This window comes from Oncorhynchus mykiss, chromosome 14 (assembly GCF_057628025.1).
Source record: "Oncorhynchus mykiss isolate SJ-2025 chromosome 14, ASM5762802v1, whole genome shotgun sequence".
NCBI classification, from domain to species: domain Eukaryota; kingdom Metazoa; phylum Chordata; class Actinopteri; order Salmoniformes; family Salmonidae; genus Oncorhynchus; species Oncorhynchus mykiss.
In genome coordinates, this window is record NC_143035.1 from 41655241 (window position 1) to 41675435 (window position 20195).

At 43.4% G+C, this 20195-nt stretch overlaps 1 protein-coding gene across 1 annotated transcript; it reads left to right on the forward strand.

Moving 5' to 3' along the window:
* Nucleotides 1-935: 935 nt before the first annotated feature.
* LOC110487960 (dual specificity protein phosphatase 1) lies at nucleotides 936-8328 on the forward strand. The gene is made up of 4 exons (XM_021559885.3): nucleotides 936-1718; nucleotides 2280-2422; nucleotides 2749-2968; nucleotides 5834-8328. The coding sequence occupies exons 1-4, from the start codon at nucleotides 1349-1351 to the stop codon at nucleotides 6193-6195; spliced, it is 1095 nt and encodes a 364-aa protein (XP_021415560.2). The 5' UTR covers nucleotides 936-1348; the 3' UTR covers nucleotides 6196-8328.
* The last annotated feature ends 11867 nt before the right edge of the window (nucleotides 8329-20195 follow it).

Sequence of the window (20195 nt, forward strand, 5' to 3'; positions counted from 1 at the left end):
TATGGCCACCATGACAGCTATTTACTGATGATCTTGTTATTCGTCAGCTATCAGCTGAACGGGGAGAATAGAATAATATATTAAGATAATTAGATCTCGGAAAATGTAGCAAATTCCTAATGTGCTGAAGTTGACATATTTTACACAAAGACGACCGTATTCTATTCTACTGTATTCTATTCTACTGTATTCTATTCTACTGTATTCTATTCTACTGTATTCTATTCTACTGTATTCTATTCTACTGTATTCTATTCTACTGTATTTTAGTCTATGCCGCTCGGACATTGCTCGTCCAAATATTTATATATTTTTAATTCCATTTCTTTACTTTAGATTTGTGTGTATTGTTGTGAAATGGTTAGATATTACTTGTTAGATATTACTGCACTGTTGGAGCTAGAAACACAAGCATTTTGCTAGACCCGCAATGACATCTGCTAAACAGGTGTATGTGACCCATAACATTTGATTTGATTTATCTATACTTTATATTTTGATATAAATACTTAATTATTCTATTTTATAATGGGATATATATATTGGGATATATAAGTAGGCCAGTCTCCTTAGTCTACCCATAGCGACATGCCCAATCAGAGATACTTTCACTATCCTTTCCCTGATATCTCTGGCCCCATAATATAGCTGCTACCAGCCCCCATAATCATTTCACACACAGAAAGACATTATTTTAAAACTCTTGTGTTTGTAATGTTTACCTATTAATGTCTGATTGTTTGTTGTTGTTTTGTTTTCACTTGTTTTGGCAATGTAAACATATGTTTCCCATGCCAATAAAGCCTCTGTGACTAGAACTGAGAGGAGCTGGTGGAAGGGTGGGTGGGTGGCCTTCATTGGTTGACTCGAAAGCGCGATGACGTACGTGCAAACCCGTGCGGGCAGTGTACCAGGAAGGGAGTAAGTAGTATGATGTCATTGTTTTCTCCCTCACTAGAAGAGATACTATATAAGTCCTTTTCACAGGCTACCCTCAGAACAACCTCGGGAATGAAAAGAAAAACTTGTTTTTAACAAGAAACAACCAAAGAAAATACACACGAGAAGAGGAACGGATTGTTGTATTTTTTTATTCTACATTTATTCATTGTTACTGATTTTTTTTATTTTCTCTCAGTTTACATTCATTTTGGGAAAACCTCAAAGAAGCTAAGGAGAACAAAAGAACATACAACTGTTTCAAGAATAAATCTACTTGTGTCTTTAAAAAAAGAAAACCTCACAAGTTGCTATAGGAACAGGTGACACAGACCACCCAGGGGTTTATTTGCCTGTTCCACAGCCTATCTACTTGTATTTAACATTTGACGCCCGCCGCCCTTCTACTATGGTGATAATGGAAGTCCCCAGCATCGATGCCATGTCCCTCCGCGGGCTGCTGGAGGGGGAAGACCCGGGCTGTCTGGTCCTGGACTGCCGCTCATTCTTCTCCTTCAACTCCTCTCACATCCCCGGGTCCACCAACGTCCGCTTCAGTACTATAGTCCGCCGGAGGGCCAGAGGGGGGCTGGGGGTGGGACACATCGTGCCCAACGAGGACACGCGGAACCGGCTTCTCTCCGGGGAGTATCAGTCGGTAGTGTTTCTGGATGATCGGAGTTTGGACTTTGGCCAAGTGAAGAAGGACGGGACTCTAATGCTCGCCGTAACAGCGCTGTGCCGAAACCCGTGTGGGACTAGTTTCTTCTTTCTCACAGGTAATTTGATTTATTATAAACATGAAGCCTGTTTCTATAGCCTAGGCCTACTCCATATTGATTACGCACTCATGGTAACGAACGGCGCAACACAAAGTGCCATAGTGTAGGCCTACGTCAAATTAAAATCAAATCATATTGTATTGGTCACATACACGTGGTTAGCAGATGTTAATACGAGTGTAGCGAAATGCTTGTGCTTCTAATTCCAACAGTGCAGTAATATCTAACAAGTAATCTAACAATTCCCCAACAACTACCTAATACACACAAATCTAAAGGGGTGAAGAATATGTACATATAAATATATGGATGAGCGATGGCCGAGCGGCGTAGGCAAGACGCAGTAGATGGTATAAAATACAGTATATACATATGAGATGAGTAATGTAAGATATGTAAACATTATTAAAGTGGAGTTATTTAAAGTGACAGTTATGAAGTGAACACTGTGACTGTACGGAAACAGCCGCTTTACAGCTGTTTCTGTTTATAACGATGAGATGGTGACGTGACTGTTGTACAGTAAGTATCCTTACGTCCCATCTTGTCATTGTTTAGGTGGTTTTGACACGTTCTCCTCGGAGTATCCAGAGATGTGTACCAAGCCGTCAGCTCCACAGGGACTCAGTCTGCCCCTCAGCGCCCGTCCAGACAGCGCCGAGCCCGGCTGCAGTCCATGCAGTACACCGCTCTATGACCAGGTACGTTTTCCATAAAACATGTCTTTTCTATGTTATTACTGTTTAACGGCACTTTTACCTGTATAAAAAATAAACCAACGTCGGTGTGTCGTCAAACAATAGATTCTGTCGTCTTAAACTAACCTCAATTTGGTAGGCTACAGGCGTAAGTATTGATAGTCTTTGACATTGTTTTCTGTTCCTATCGTCATCTCTAATAACACTTTGACATGTTATTACTCTCAAAACAATGTCAATGTGTCATCAAACTATAGATTTGGACATCTTAGACTATCTTTATTATGGTGGTTGACTGTTGTCTGTCCTGTTCCTCTCCTCCTCTCCAGGGTGTTCCAGTGGAGATCCTTCCCTTCCTCTACCTGGGCAGTGCCTACCATGCCTCCAGAAAGGACATGATAGACATGCTGGGTATCACTGCTCTCATCAACGTATCAGCTAACTGCCCCAACCACTTTGAAGAGTCCTTCCAGTACAAGAGTATCCCCGTAGAGGACAACCACAAGGCTGATATCTCCTCCTGGTTCAATGAGGCTATAGAGTTTATCGGTGAGTGTCTTTGCATTACAGTCGTTTAGCAGACACTCCTATTCAGAACAACTAACAGTCTATTCAGCTTCAGGTAGCTGGGTAAGAAAACATATTGAGACCTTGGAACTATAGGGTTATGTTATATCTGACATGTTTGTAAAGAAAAAAATATATATAAAAAAGAGCTATTCACATATAATTGATCTTTTAGATTATTATTCATATGTCTGTGAAGTTAGATTTTTGAAAAAGTACATTTTAATTTGGGAAAAAATTGAAAAACTAGAACGTTCTATTTGCATAAACCCATTTGAACTTAGTGCTATAAGGTTCTGTCTGCAATCCAGGCACAATCCTGAACAAATACAGACGGACCAATCAGAACATGTCTTTGCCACCTCCCTCTAGGTATGGTCTAGGCTAGTAGCCAGCAATAATGGTACGGGGGCAAAACAACAACACTGTCAGAAATGTTCAAGTGAGTGACGTGGCCACATCGATGCCAGTTATTCATCTGATGATCAAAATATATTTCTTCATGTCGGTAAATAGTGTTATTCCATCATTTATTTATTTCCATAGCTACAGTTGTCTTAAAAATGTCTAATTCAGAAGTGTCAAATAGAGCCGTATGGCTGAACCCAGATTGACATTTCAGAGCCATAAGGTTCAAAACAGTACTCTGTACTTCAGGTACCTTTTAAGGTTTGGTCCTTAGTGGGTTATTAAAGAAGAAGTCACTACAAAACACTTCTGGGACTTGAAAACGTTGATGCTCAATATTTCAGAACTATGCTTTGCACAGGTCACGATATCACAATTGTTGTAAGTAGCTAGCTAACTAATTCTCTCGTAACTCTAGATACCTGTCAAACATAGGACACAATCACCAAGCAAGGCAACCACAGCTGTAGTCATAGAAGCTATTGGTTTGGTGGGCAAACAAACTACTACAACTCAACAACCAACCCCCCCCCCCCCTCAACAGCCAACCCCCTCCCTCTCAACAGCCAACCCCCTCCCTCTCAACAGCCGACCCCCTCCCTCTCAACAGCCGACCCCCTCCCTCTCTCAAACTCAACAGCCCTCTCTCCAACTCAACAGCCAACCCCCTCCCTCTCTCCAACTCAACAGCCAACCCCCTACCTCTCTCCCAACTCAACAGCCGACCCCCTCCCTCTCTCAAACTCAACAGCCCTCTCTCCAACTCAACAGCTGACCCCCTCCCTCTCTCAAACTCAACAGCCCTCTCTCCAACTCAACAGCCAACCCCCTCCCTCTCTCCAACTCAACAGCCAACCCCCTCCCTCTCTCCAACTCAACAGCCAACCCCCTACCTCTCTCCCAACTCAACAGCCAACCCCCTCCCTCTCTCCCAACTCAACAGCCAACCCCCTCCCTCTCTCCATCACGCTCTCCTCTCCTCCATTCAATGACTTGGATTTAAATAGAAAAAAAGTTCCCTCCAAATTCCAACCAGCTGTCTGAGCCAGGGCTCCCTGCTTCACCACAATGGTGGTGACATCATCACAGCCCATCCAACCCTCTACTAGACCCCCCAGTTTAAAGAGGTGGTCCCTTTTCATGTGGGAGCCACAAAGCAGACCCAACAGACCCAGAACTCACTCTGCTTTTGTAGCAGGCAGCCAGAGAGAGAGAGACAGAGCTGTATGCCAAATGGAATCCTATTCCCTTTGTAGTACACTGCCCTGTCAAATGTATTGCACTATATATATAGGGAATAGGGAGCCATTTGGGATGTACCCAGAGAGAGGCTGATGGTTGAATGCAGCTCTCTCCTCTCCGTCTCTTTGTTCTGTCGGGACAAAAGGCAGTTTTCTCCACCAGGCTCACGGCCGGCCTTTCTCCCAGATTAATAACCCCAGCCGAGGAGCAACCAACCCCCCTTTGTCCCCTTCTGCCCCCTCTCCTTGGGGAATAGCCCCCCTGATCACCCACCACCCCAGACCCATCTAACTGCCCCATTCCTAAGTTAATGAGATGGGTCTGTTAGCAACACCATTAGTTAGTAACACTATGGAGGGTGATTTGCAACTGAAAGTTAGTCACTTCCTGCTGTGCCTTAGTAGGCCTACTGACTGAGCAAGGAGGATATTGGTAACTTCCTGCTGTGCCTTAAGGCTTCCGCATGCTTTAGTTCGGCTGGCGCATAGTAAACTGGTCTAGGGGAACCTAACGAGGGTGCACCGTACTTCCTTAAAAAACCTTAGCTTAAAAACAACAAAAAATCTGCAATAGTACTTTTTGTCCATTTTGAGATGCCGTAGCCAGTATACACGCCCTCAAAATAGATAACTCAAGAAATCTGTAGTTAATTTGGATGTGTTTGTCAAGGAGACCTTAGTCGCACAATTTTACATCTAAACTAAGATGTTTGGTGCTGTATTTCTCAATGAAAACATGTCATCGTCTCTGAATGACAACAAATACTTTATTGAAGAATCCCTACTGTTGACCGATCACCATCGAAGGGGCGTAGACTTGGTCTACCAACTTCTGCTTGCCTCGAGAGAACATTTAGTGTTCATGAACAGCCGGAAAAAAACCTTTACCGATGCCCAAAACGAACAAAAACGCCATAAACACAAACGTGATCCGAACTGTTTCGGCTGGGATGTGTGCATCCCATTTTACGTATGGGTGGTCCCAGGAATTGAACCCACTACCCTGTTGTTACAAGTGCCATTCTCTCCCAACTGAGCTACAAAGGACCAATGGTATTCTAACACAGTCAAGAGAAACCTTTCAGAAATCTGGCAACAACTTATACAACTGTCTCACACTTACAGAAGAACTAAGTTGAATATGTTGTATTGATACATAGTTGTACTAATCTCCCCTCTCCTTCTCTCTCTCCTGTAGACTCCATCCGTAATAAAGGCGGTCGTGTGTTTGTCCACTGCCAAGCCGGCATCTCCCGCTCCGCCACCATCTGTCTGGCCTACCTGATGAGGACCAACCGCGTGAAGCTGGACGAGGCCTTTGAGTTCGTCAAGCAACGCCGCAGCATCATCAGTCCTAACTTCAGCTTCATGGGCCAACTCCTACGGTTTGAGTCCCAGGTCCTGGCTACTTCATCCTGCTCGTCGGAAGCCGGGAGTCCTGCCCTGGGGAAGAGCAGTACGGTCTTTAACTTCCCCGTGTCTATCCCCGTCCATGGCTCTGCTGGACACGGACAGCTCTCCTTCCTCCACAGCCCCATCACCACCTCACCAAGCTGCTAAGGGGAAGAGTAGGATCAGATGGAGGGCTGTCTGTCTTAGCCTGGACTTGAACTGAACTGTCACTATTGGTGTCGAGTCGTTGTGAATACTAGTACTGTACTGTAACAATACTAGTAGTGACAATACTAGTAGTGTACTGTAACAATACTAGTAGTGTACTGTAACAATACTAGTAGTGTACTGTAAAAATACTAGTAGTGTACTGTGACAATACTAGTACTGTACTGTAACAATACTAGTGCTGTACTGTAACAATACTAGTAGTGACAATACTAGTAGTGTACTGTAACAATACTAGTAGTGTACTGTAACAATACTAGTAGTGTACTGTAACAATACTAGTAGTGTACTGTAAAAATACTAGTAGTGTACTGTGACAATACTAGTACTGTACTGTAACAATACTAGTGCTGTACTGTAACAATACTAGTAGTGACAATACTAGTAGTGTACTGTAACAATACTAGTAGTGTACTGTAACAATACTAGTAGTGTACTGTAACACTACTCGGAGTGTACTGTAACAATACTAGTAGTGTACTGTAATAATACTAGTAGTGTACTGTAACAATACTAGTAGTGTACTGTAACAATACTAGTAGTGTACTGTAATAATACTAGTAGTGTACTGTAACAATACTAGTAGTGTACTGTGACAATACTAGTAGTGTACTGTAACAATACTAGTAGTGTACTGTAACACTACTCGGAGTGTACTGTCAGTGTCACTCAACTACAGGTGACTAAGGATTGAGTTTTGGATAGACATTGAGCCCTAGAACTGATGGAACCCTTATTGTTGCCCTTCCTGGTGTAAAGGTCATAAAGAAGTGATCTTGGCATCACAGGACAAAAGGGATCACTTTTGGAGAGACAAACCAAGTGACCTAGTTTATGGGTTAAATCCACAGGTCTGCAGGTCTGCCCCATCGCCTTAAAAGGAGTTTCTCTGGCTACCAATATGGCAGTATGGTTATCACAGCATCCTCTTCTGAAGGTGAATGATACCCACAGATCTGCCTAGAATACCTCAACTTCTAGGAAGAGACAGAGAAGTCAATGGCTGAAGGTGAATGATACCCACAAATCTGCCTAGAATACCTCATCTTATAGGAAGAAACAGAGAAGTCAATGGCTGAAGGTGAATGATACCCACAGATCTGCCTAGAATACCTCATCTTATAGGAAGAAACAGAGAAGTCAATGGCTGAAGGTGACTGGGGGAAAGGGTCAATTCTTTAAAGGAAGTTAGACGTATTTTAATGAGATGAAGAGAAGAAATTGTATTCAAAGAACTTTGTCAAGTATGCAAAGTCATTTAATGAGAGTGGTCAGCTTTTCATAATCACAATAGCAAAATGTACCTGCCACAACTCTACTCAGAATGGGCAAGTAAACCCTCCCTTGGTTACTCACAGACAGTCATATTTATTGCTACCAACCAGACTCTCAGGAATCATGAATTACTTTCAATGTCCCACAGCTTTGTTCACACAGAAACGAGCTGTCATCCTGAGAGAATCCCGCTAATGCCTCGGCAAACGACACGCAGGTTTGGATAAATCACTCCTCAGGCTCTTTATTGTTGACGAACAATGAATGTATCTCTGATCTCTGGCCAATCGGCCGGCTCGGAGAGCGCCAGAAGGTTTAGTTTAAAGTGGATGGGAAAGCCCCATTCACATGCAAATGTATGCCTTTTATAAAACACCGTAAGACCCTGACGATCCCGACAAATATTGGGGGAACCAACCAACCAACCACCAGATACCTCTGAAACACCACCATGCCTTTGTAGTGCTAGCAGCTGTTAGCTAACACTAGCTCTGTTAGCAACATGTACCGTTCGCATGTTAGCTCTGTTAGCATCATGCTAGCTCTGTTGGCATCTTGTACTGTTAGTATCATTAGCATGCTAGCTCTGTTAGCATCTTCTACAATTAACATCTCTGGGAGAGAGTCAGAACCCCTAAAGCACTAAGACGGGGGATCAGGCTCACCAGAGACTGCTGTCTGTCATTACCTATGTGATATTTATTGAACTAAAGTAATATATTTCTTACCATATATATTTTTGCATATGTTTGTTAGTAGTTGTTTTTGATACCGTTAAATAAATCATATTTGTCTTTTGTACTTCGTTGCAGAACTTTGTCGTTTCTTTATTTTTGACACATAAAGTCAATTGGAAATGCTAAAAGACACCACAATCTATATTATATACATAGGATGACTATACACATGACTACATCATCAATCTAATGCTGACATCTAGGCTTCCAAATAAGAAATGTTATAGTTTAGCAGTGTTGGGCCTGAATTTCAGGACAAAACATTACAGAATAAAATATTATTTTAAAATATCTGAAAAATATATTTCATCAAAATGTTATCAATGGTACATGAAACAACAACTGATGGTGTAATAATCGAAAATATATGGACCCTGAACCACAGGGTTCGTGTCGGAAGCACAAAGTGGCCAGTATAGTTACCATACCCAGTATAGTTACCATACCTACTATAGTTACCATACCCAGTATAGTTACCATACCCAGTATAGTTACCATACCCAGAATAGTTACCATACCCAGTATAGTTACCATACCCGGTATAGTTACCATACTCAGTATAGTTACCATACCTACTATAGTTACCATACCCAGTATAGTTACCATAACCAGTATAGTTACCATACCTAGTATAGTTACCATACCCGGTATAGTTACCATACCCAGTATAGTTACCATACCCGGTATAGTTACCATACCCAGTATAGTTACCATACCTACTATAGTTACCATACCCAGTATAGTTACCATACCCAGTATAGTTACCAAACCTACTATAGTTACCATACCCAGTATAGTTACCATACCCAGTATAGTTACCATACCTACTATAGTTACCATACCCAGTATAGTTACCATACCTAGTATAGTTACCATACCCAGTATAGTTACCATACCCAGTATAGTTACCATACTCAGTATAGTTACCATACCCAGTATAGTTACCAGTATAGTTACCAGTATAGTTACCATACCCAGTATAGTTACCATACCCAGTATAGTTACCATAACCAGTATAGTTCCCATTACCGGTATAGTTACCATACCCAGTATAGTTCCCATACCCAGTATAGTTACCATAACCATTATAGTTCCCATACCCAGTATAGTTACCATACCCAGTATAGTTACCATACCCAGTATAGTTCCCATACCCAGTATAGTTACCATAACCATTATAGTTCCCATACCTACTATAGTTACCATACCTACTATAGTTACCATACCTACTATAGTTACCATAACCATTATAGTTACCATACCCGGTATAGTTACCATAACCAGTATAGTTACCATACCCAGTATAGTTACCATACCTACTATAGTTACCATACCTACTATAGTTACCATACCTACTATAGTTCCCATACCCAGTATAGTTCCCATACCCAGTATAGTTACCATACCCAGCATAGTTACCATACCTAGTATAGTTACCATACCTACTATAGTTACCATACCTACTAGAGTTACCATACCTACTATAGTTCCCATACCCAGTATAGTTCCCATACCCAGCATAGTTACCATACCTAGTATAGTTACCATACCTACTATAGTTACCATACCTACTAGAGTTACCATACCTAGTATAGTTACCATACCCAGTATAGTTACCATAACCAGTATAGTTCCCATACCCAGTATAGTTACCATACCCAGTATAGTTACCATAACCAGTATAGTTCCCATAACCAGTATAGTTACCATACCCAGTATAGTTACCATACCTACTATAGTTACCATACCCAGTATAGTTACCATAACCAGTATAGTTCCCATAACCAGTATAGTTACCATACCCAGTATAGTTACCATAACCAGTATAGTTACCATACCTAGTATAGTTACCATACCTACTATAGTTACCATACCTACTATAGTTACCATACCCAGTATAGTTACCATACCTACTATAGTTACCATACCTACTATAGTTACCATACCCAGTATAGTTACCATAACCATTATAGTTACCATACCCAGTATAGTTACCATACCCAGTATAGTTACCATACCCAGTATAGTTACCATAACCAGTATAGTTACCATACCTACTATAGTTACCATACCTAGTATAGTTACCATACCTACTATAGTTACCATACCCAGTATAGTTACCAGTATAGTTACCAGTATAGTTACCATACTTAGGATAGTTATCATACCTACTAGAGTTACCATACCCAGTATAGTTACCATACCCAGTATAGTTACCATACCTACTATAGTTACCATACCCAGTATAGTTACCATAACCATTATAGTTACCATACCCAGTATAGTTACCATACCCAGTATAGTTACCATAACCAGTATAGTTACCATACCTAGTATAGTTACCATACCCAGTATAGTTACCATAACCAGTATAGTTACCATACCCAGTATAGTTACCATACCCAGTATAGTTACCATACCCAGTATAGTTACCATACCTACTATAGTTACCATACCTACTATAGTTACCATACCCAGTATAGTTACCATACCCAGTATAGTTACCATACCCAGTATAGTTACCATACCTACTATAGTTACCATACCTACTATAGTTACCATACCCAGTATAGTTACCATAACCATTATAGTTACCATACCCAGTATAGTTACCATACCCAGTATAGTTACCATAACCAGTATAGTTACCATACCTAGTATAGTTACCATACCCAGTATAGTTACCATAACCAGTATAGTTACCATACCCAGTATAGTTACCATACCTAGTATAGTTACCATACCTAGTATAGGTCCCATACCTGCTTCCCACAGCTATTACTGTTACCTCAGGTCCTGGTCATTCATTGATATTTGAAATGTCATGGGTGCTATGACTCTGACGATCCTCTTCAGGATTGGTGGGTCTCCCGCGGGACAGTTGAGATAATGTAGGCTAATGTGATTAGCATGAGGTTGTAAGTAACAAGAACATTTCCCAGGACATTGACATATCTGATATTGGCCTGGTCTGAGGTTCCTATGTGAAGTAACATTCCCATTCCAAGTTGTGACCTCACATCCTGCTTGGGTCTAAAGCGATGGAATCTCCCTGTACCGCAGGCTGCATCGGGACTCTCCCGTATAGAATCCCCGGGGCAATACGTCTTCTACTGTTTAGACAAGACAGTGTTTCCCACTCCCCATGGAACTGATCACGGGCCAAGCTGGCAACAGTCTGGAGAAATACCCACACACACACGCACACACACACGCACGCACGCACGCACGCACACACACACACACACACACACGAAGGACCCCCCCCCCCCCATCCCTCCTCCACACCCTCTTGCGGGCCACAAAAGGAGCATCTGCTAAGCGTTTGGGAAAAGTGTGACAACTAAAGAGCATTGATGGTTGAGTCATTGAGCCAGAGCCCCCGCCTTGTGTCCCCTGTCTGTCCCTCTGTCCTCCTCCTGGCCAATGAGAGATGGAGATGTGTGTTTGTGTGAAAGGTCTTTTAGTGCAAGGGATACAATACACCCTGGGCTTCATCCAGGGCAAACCCTTCCCTCTCCCTAGCGGTCAGGAACCCGAAAGGCAGCTGGTTCGAATCACCAAGCCGACGACGTGAAAAGTCTGTTAATGTGTCCTTTAGCAAGGCCCTTAGCCCTATTTGCCAGGATAAGGGTGTCTGCTAAAAAATGACGACAATTTAAAGAACGGATTCTGTGAATGGTGTAGTCATTTTGAAACTGAATCTCAAACTGTTGGGTTCCAGAATTAGATTTTTTGTTGCTTTTTATTTAACCTTTATTTAACTAGGCAAGTCAGTTAAGAACAAATTCTTATTTACAATGACGGCCTACAGCGGGTTAACTGCCTTGTTCAGGGGCAGAACGACAGAGTTTTACCTTGTCAGCTCGGGGATTCTATTCAGCAACCTTTCTGTTACTAGTTCAACGCTCTAACCACTAGGCTACCTGCCGTCCCTACGCTCTAACCACTAGGCTACCTGCCTCCTCTACACTCTAACCACAAGGCTACCTGCCGCCCCTACACTCTAACCACAAGGCTACCTGTCGCCCCTACACTCTAACCACAAGGCTACCTGCTGCCCCTACACTCTTAACCACAAGGCTACCTGCCGCCCCTACACTCTAACCACAAGGCTACCTGCCGCCCCTACACTCTAACCACTAGGCTACCTGCCGCCCCTACGCTCTAACCACAAGGCTACCTGCCGCCCCTACACTCTAACCACAAGGCTACCTGCCGCCCCAATGGCACCAAAATAACTTGGGTTGTAGGTTCTAGAAGTTGGAGAATGTTTTGGAAACTCCACAAACACCATCAATGTGACCAAAGTGTTCACACAGCTAGCACATTTGGTTCCTTGAAAGTTATGGGAAAGTATGTTTTTGTTTCCCATTAGGTTCTGGGAACGAAGTCATACGTTTCCTGACATTTAAAACTGAAAGTGTTCTAAACGTTCTGAGAACAGAAGTGAACATTTGGACTTCTTGTCACGAATCCCGTTTCCTGAGTCTGTTTTTTGCCTATGTTCTGTCCTGGAGAGTTTTTCCGGCGTCCTGGAACGCACCCTGTCTGGTTGCCGGGCAATGTAGCCAGTTGGGGTTTCTGATTATCCGCACCTGTATCCTATCAGCTATCTGCACACCTGGTCCTGATCATCATCTCTCCTCTTCATAAGCCCGGACCTGACATCCATTCCCTGCCGGATCGTTAGCCATGAACAGTATGTTGTGCCAGAGTATCAGCCTCAAGTTGGATAGAAGTTGTTTTGTTGTTTGTTACGTATTGCTTGCCTTGAACTTACCTCTGTTTGTTCTGTCTTCAGTTACTCACCCGGATCATTTACCCCATTCCCGCCTGGTCGTCAGAAGATTCCGCTTCCCCATTGGATCCACCTATTTACTCCCATCAACTCATCACCGCTACACCACCTGGATATATCTACCCATTCACTTGTAAATAAATACTCACCTTTTTCCTACTCTCCTTATCCTGGTCTGCTTCTGGGTTCGACTTTGAAGAATCGTGACACTTCTAGGGAATATTTTAGGTTGCACGGAGGTTCTGAGAACGTTTATCTATGGTTCCTTGAATGTTTTCCGGGGAGGTTTTTATTAACGTTCTGAGAACGTAATTAAATAATGTTCTCTCAACATGTTTCAATAAGAGTTTTAATAACACTGCTAGCTTTAACTGTTATGAAATCCAAGCACAGATATGAGACATGGAAATGAATTTGCTTAGGCATTAATCATGCACATCAGGTGTCTTTTTTACTGTGGCATGGCATCAGTGAGATTATAATGATCTTCTGCTCTCTATCCAGGGAATTAGTCCACTGTGACACCAAGATGGAGCTACATGGTAATTTTTTTTCTCATACAAAGCTGCTCATTTTAGTCTATTCAAACAGACTCCATTTCAAAAGAAACAAGCACTCATTAAGATCAGGTGTGGCCAATTAGTGGGCGCTCCTCAAGGTTGTGTTGTGTTGATGCTGAGAACGGAATGTATATGTTTTTAAATAACATTCTTAGAATGTTCTAAGAACATTACTAGGGTTTTTTATGGAACGTTTTATTAAATAGAACCACGAGGAAACTTGTAGAAAATGTTATGGGAAGATTGTATGCAAAATAACCATGACAACCAAAGCTCTCATCGAGCTCTAAGAAACATCTGCTTCTCGGAATGCTATGTGCTAGGTGGGAAGTGCTTACCTCACCCCAACAACCAACCACAGACAAGCTGGGAGTTTGGAATGCTATGTGCTAGGTGGGAAGTGCTTACCTCACCCCAACAACCAACCACAGACAAGCTGGGAGTTTGGAATGCTATGTGCTAGGTGGGAAGTGCTTACCTCACCCCAACAACCAACCACAGACAAGCTGGGAGTTTGGAATGCTATGTGCTAGGTGGGAAGTGCTTACCTCACCCCAACAACCAACCACAGACAAGCTGGGAGTTTGGAATGCTATGTGCTAGGTGGGAAGTGCTTACCTCACCCCAACAACCAACCACAGACAAGCTGGGAGTTTGGAATGCTATGTGCTAGGTGGGAAGTGCTTACCTCACCCCAACAACCAACCACAGACAAGCTGGGAGTTTGGAATGCTATGTGCTAGGTGGGAAGTGCTTACCTCACCCCAACAACCAACCACAGACAAGCTGGGAGTTTGGAATGCTATGTGCTAGGTGGGAAGTGCTTACCTCACCCCAACAACCAACCACAGACAAGCTGGGAGTTTGGAATGCTAGGTGGGAAGTGCTTACCTCACCCCAACAACCAACCACAGACAAGCTGGGAGTTTGGAATGCTATGTGCTAGGTGGGAAGTGCTTACCTCACCCCAACAACCAACCACAGACAAGCTGGGAGTTTGGAATGCTATGTGCTAGGTGGGAAGTGCTTACCTCACCCCAACAACCAACCACAGACAAGCTGGGAGTTTGGAATGCTAGGTGGGAAGTGCTTACCTCACCCCAACAACCAACCACAGACAAGCTGGGAGTTTGGAATGCTATGTGCTAGGTGGGAAGTGCTTACCTCACCCCAACAACCAACCACAGACAAGCTGGGAGTTTGGAATGCTATGTGCTAGGTGGGAAGTGCTTACCTCACCCCAACAACCAACCACAGACAAGCTGGGAGTTTGGAATGCTATGTGCTAGGTGGGAAGTGCTTACCTCACCCCAACAACCAACCACAGACAAGCTGGTAGTTTGGTGACATATGTGCTATCCCCCCCCCCCCTCTCTCTCTCCCCAACCTCCTTTCACCCTTCCTCTCCCACATCCCTCCCTCCTCTGCTTAGTTCACCCTTCTCCCCCTCTCAGACTGTTCTTCTCCTCCTCTTCTCCCTCCTCCCAGCCTCCTGTTCTTTTGTGTATTTTGACTTCCTGTTGTTAAGGATGAGGTCACAGGGATAAGGAGGAGATGGGAGTGTGTCACCTCATTGGCCCTTCTTTAGAAGCAGATGAATGTGAGAATAAACAGTCCAATCACACACAGGACAGAGAGGAGGATCACACCGTTTGGTCAAAGTCAATGTCAATACCGCTGAAATAAGGAAATGGTCTCCTGTTCATCTGGACAGCCTGCGACCAGTTTGACCAATTTGGTGCTGTGGACCACTTGGAGAATATTAGACATATTTACTTCAGTAAAATCTCTATGATGTTGTCTTCATCACTTTCTAACTACTGGTAAATCTACAGTGTTTTATGATTCTTCTTCTTCTTCTTATTATTTGTGTTGTTGTTGTTGTTTAGCTGCATTTCATGATGGATTATTTGATGCTTACGGGTGCTTCTTTGTTGCTGTCTATCGAAGCAGTTATTTGGCCATAGATTAGAAAGTGTTAACTCAATGTGAGTCTTTTTGGGTAATGAGCCGTCATCAGGACTGTGCAAGAGAACAATGGCTGGCTATTGTATCAGACACTACTGTGTCTGGCAGGAGTACCGACAACGACAGGAATAGACACACACACTAGCGCTGTTTGTTTCCCCAACCGCACGACTATATGTGATAAAGTGAAAATCGGAGGCCTGCAACCGATCCTAAAAGGCACTGCATGGTCAATCTGAGTCCTCATTGGCGGTGCAGCGCAATTACGGTGATATGGCCTCAGTAGAAATCTGGGCATGCATACATCTTGCGCTCTGCTGCGAAGCAGTATATAGATAGTAGGGGGGGTGTAGTCTGGGTATAGAGAGTATATAGATAGTGGGGGGGGTGTAGTCTGGGTATAGAGAGTATATAGATAGTGGGGGGGGTGATAGTGGGGGGGTGTAGTCTGGGTATAGAGAGTATATAGATAGTGGGGGGGTGTAGTCTGGGTATAGAGAGTATATAGATAGTGGGGGGGGGTGATAGTGGGGGGGTGTAGTCTGGGTATAGAGAGTATATAGATAGTGGGGGGGTTGTAGTCTGGTTATAGACAGTATATAGATAGTGGGGGGTTGTAGTCTGGTTATAGACAGTATATATATAGTGGGAAGGGTTGGGCTTGAAGTCTTGTTATAGAGGAGGGGGGGGGGGTGGGCTTGAAGTCTTGTTATAGAGGGGGGGGGGGGTTGGGCTTGAAGTCTTGTTATAGAGGGGGGGGGGTTGGGCTTGAAGTCTTGTTATAGAGGAGGGGGGGGTTGGGCTTGAAGTCTTGTTATAGAGGAGGGGGGGGGTTGGGCTTGAAGTCTTGTTATAGAGGGGGGGGTTGGGCTTGAAGTCTTGTTATAGAGGGGGGGGGGGTTGGGCTTGAAGTCTTGTTATAGAGGGGGGGGGGGGGGTTGGGCTTGAAGTCTTGTTATAGGGGGGGGGGGGGGTTGGGCTTGAAGTCTTTCCTTGGTCTCTACTAACTAGGTTTGTCATACATCGTCTCTACTAACTAAGGGTTTCATACATGGTCTCTACTAACTAGGGGTGTCATACATGGTCTCTACTAACTAGGGGTTTCAGACATGGTCTCTACTAACTAGGGGTCTCTACTAACTAGGGGTCTCTACTAACTAGTGGTCTCTACTAACTAGGGGTCTCTACTAACTAGGGGTTTCATACTAACTAGGGGTGTCATACATGGTCTCTACTAACTAGGGGTGTCATACATGGTCTCTACTAACTAGGGGTTTCATACTAACTAGGGGTTTCATACATGGTCTCTACTATCTAGGGGTGTCATACATGGTCTCTACTAACTAGGGGTCTCTACTAACTAGGGGTCTCTACTAACTAGGGGTCTCTACTAACTAGGGGTCTCTACTAACTAGGGGTTTCATACTAACTAGGGGTGTCATACATGGTCTCTATTAACTAGGGGTTTCATACATGGTCTCTACTAACTAGGGGTCTCTACTAACTAGGGGTCTCTACTAACTAGGGGTTTCATACTAACTAGGGGTGTCATACATGGTCTCTACTAACTAGGGGTTTCATACATGGTCTCTACTAACTAGGGGTGTCATACATGGTCTCTACTAACTAGGGGTCTCTACTAACTAGGGGTCTCTACTAACTAGGGGTCTCTACTAACTAGGGGTTTCATACTAACTAGGGGTTTCATACATGGTCTCTACTAACTAGGGGTGTCATACATGGTCTCTACTAACTAGGGGTTTCATACATGGTCTCTACAAACTAGGGGTGTCATACATGGTCTCTACTAACTAGGGGTTTCATACTAACTAGGGGTTTCATACATGGTCTCTACTAACTAGGGGTGTCATACTTGGTCTCTACTAACTAGGGGTCTCTACTAACTAGGGGTCTTTACTAACTAGGGGTTTCATACATGGTCTCTACTAACTAGGGGTCTCTACTAACTAGGGGTTTCATACATGGTCTCTACTAACTAGGGGTGTCATACATGGTCTCTACTAACTAGGGGTCTCTACTAACTAGGGGTTTCATACTAACTAGGGGTGTCATACATGGTCTCTACTAACTAGGGGTGTCATACATGGTCTCTACTAACTAGGGGTTTCATACTAACTAGGGGTTTCATACATGGTCTCTACTATCTAGGGGTGTCATACATGGTCTCTACTAACTAGGGGTCTCTACTAACTAGGGGTCTCTACTAACTAGGGGTCTCTACTAACTAGGGGTTTCATACTAACTAGGGGTGTCATACATGGTCTCTATTAACTAGGGGTTTCATACATGGTCTCTACTAACTAGGGGTCTCTACTAACTAGGGGTCTCTACTAACTAGGGGTTTCATACTAACTAGGGGTGTCATACATGGTCTCTACTAACTAGGGGTTTCATACATGGTCTCTACTAACTAGGGGTGTCATACATGGTCTCTACTAACTAGGGGTCTCTACTAACTAGGGGTCTCTACTAACTAGGGGTCTCTACTAACTAGGGGTTTCATACTAACTAGGGGTTTCATACATGGTCTCTACTAACTAGGGGTGTCATACATGGTCTCTACTAACTAGGGGTTTCATACATGGTCTCTACAAACTAGGGGTGTCATACATGGTCTCTACTAACTAGGGGTTTCATACTAACTAGGGGTTTCATACATGGTCTCTACTAACTAGGGGTGTCATACTTGGTCTCTACTAACTAGGGGTCTCTACTAACTAGGGGTCTTTACTAACTAGGGGTTTCATACATGGTCTCTACTAACTAGGGGTCTCTACTAACTAGGGGTTTCATACATGGTCTCTACTAACTAGGGGTGTCATACATGGTCTCTACTAACTAGGGGTCTCTACTAACTAGGGGTCTTTACTAACTAGGGGTGTCATACATGGTCTCTACTAACTAGGGGTCTCTACTAACTAGGGGTTTCATACATGGTCTCTACTAACTAGGGGTGTCATACATGGTCTCTACTAACTAGGGGTCTCTACTAACTAGTGGTTTCATACATGGTCTCTACTAACTAGGGGTGTCATACATGGTCTCTACTAACTAGGGGTGTCATACATGGTCTCTACTAACTAGGGGTGTCATACATGGTCTCTACTAACTAGGGGTCTCTACTAACTAGGGGTGTCATACATGGTCTCTACTAACTAGGGGTGTCATACATGGTCTCTACTAACTAGGGGTTTCATACATGGTCTCTACTAACTAGGGGTGTCATGCTAACTAGGGGTGTCATACATGGTCTCTACTAACTAGGGGTTTCATACATGGTCTCTACTAACTAGGGGTTTCATACTAACTAGGGGTGTCATACATGGTCTCTACTAACTAGGGGTGTCATACATGGTCTCTACTAACTAGGGGGTTCATACATGGTCTCTACTAACTAGGGGTTTCATACTAACTAGGGGTTTCATACATGGTCTCTACTAACTAGGGGTCTCTACTAACTAGGGGTTTCATACTAACTAGGGGTGTCATACATGGTCTCTACTAACTAGGGGTTTCATACATGGTCTCTACTAACTAGGGGTGTCATACATGGTCTCTACTAACTAGGGGTCTCTACTAACTAGGGGTCTCTACTAACTAGGGGTTTCATACTAACTAGGGGTTTCATACATGGTCTCTACTAACTAGGGGTGTCATACATGGTCTCTACTAACTAGGGGTTTCATACATGGTCTCTACAAACTAGGGGTGTCATACATGGTCTCTACTAACTAGGGGTTTCATACTAACTAGGGGTTTCATACATGGTCTCTACTAACTAGGGGTGTCATACTTGGTCTCTACTAACTAGGGGTCTCTACTAACTAGGGGTCTTTACTAACTAGGGGTTTCATACATGGTCTCTACTAACTAGGGGTCTCTACTAACTAGGGGTTTCATACATGGTCTCTACTAACTAGGGGTGTCATACATGGTCTCTACTAACTAGGGGTCTCTACTAACTAGGGGTCTTTACTAACTAGGGGTGTCATACATGGTCTCTACTAACTAGGGGTCTCTACTAACTAGGGGTTTCATACATGGTCTCTACTAACTAGGGGTGTCATACATGGTCTCTACTAACTAGGGGTCTCTACTAACTAGTGGTTTCATACATGGTCTCTACTAACTAGGGGTGCCATTCGTGGTCTCTACTAACTAGGGGTGTCATACATGGTCTCTACTAACTAGGGGTGTCATACATGGTCTCTACTAACTAGGGGTGTCATACATGGTCTCTACTAACTAGGGGTGTCATACATGGTCTCTACTAACTAGGGGTGTCATACATGGTCTCTACTAACTAGGGGTCTCTACTAACTAGGGGTGTCATACATGGTCTCTACTAACTAGGGGTGTCATACATGGTCTCTACTAACTAGGGGTTTCATACATGGTCTCTACTAACTAGGGGTGTCATGCTAACTAGGGGTGTCATACATGGTCTCTACTAACTAGGGGTTTCATACATGGTCTCTACTAACTAGGGGTTTCATACTAACTAGGGGTGTCATACATGGTCTCTACTAACTAGGGGTGTCATACATGGTCTCTACTAACTAGGGGTTCCATACATGG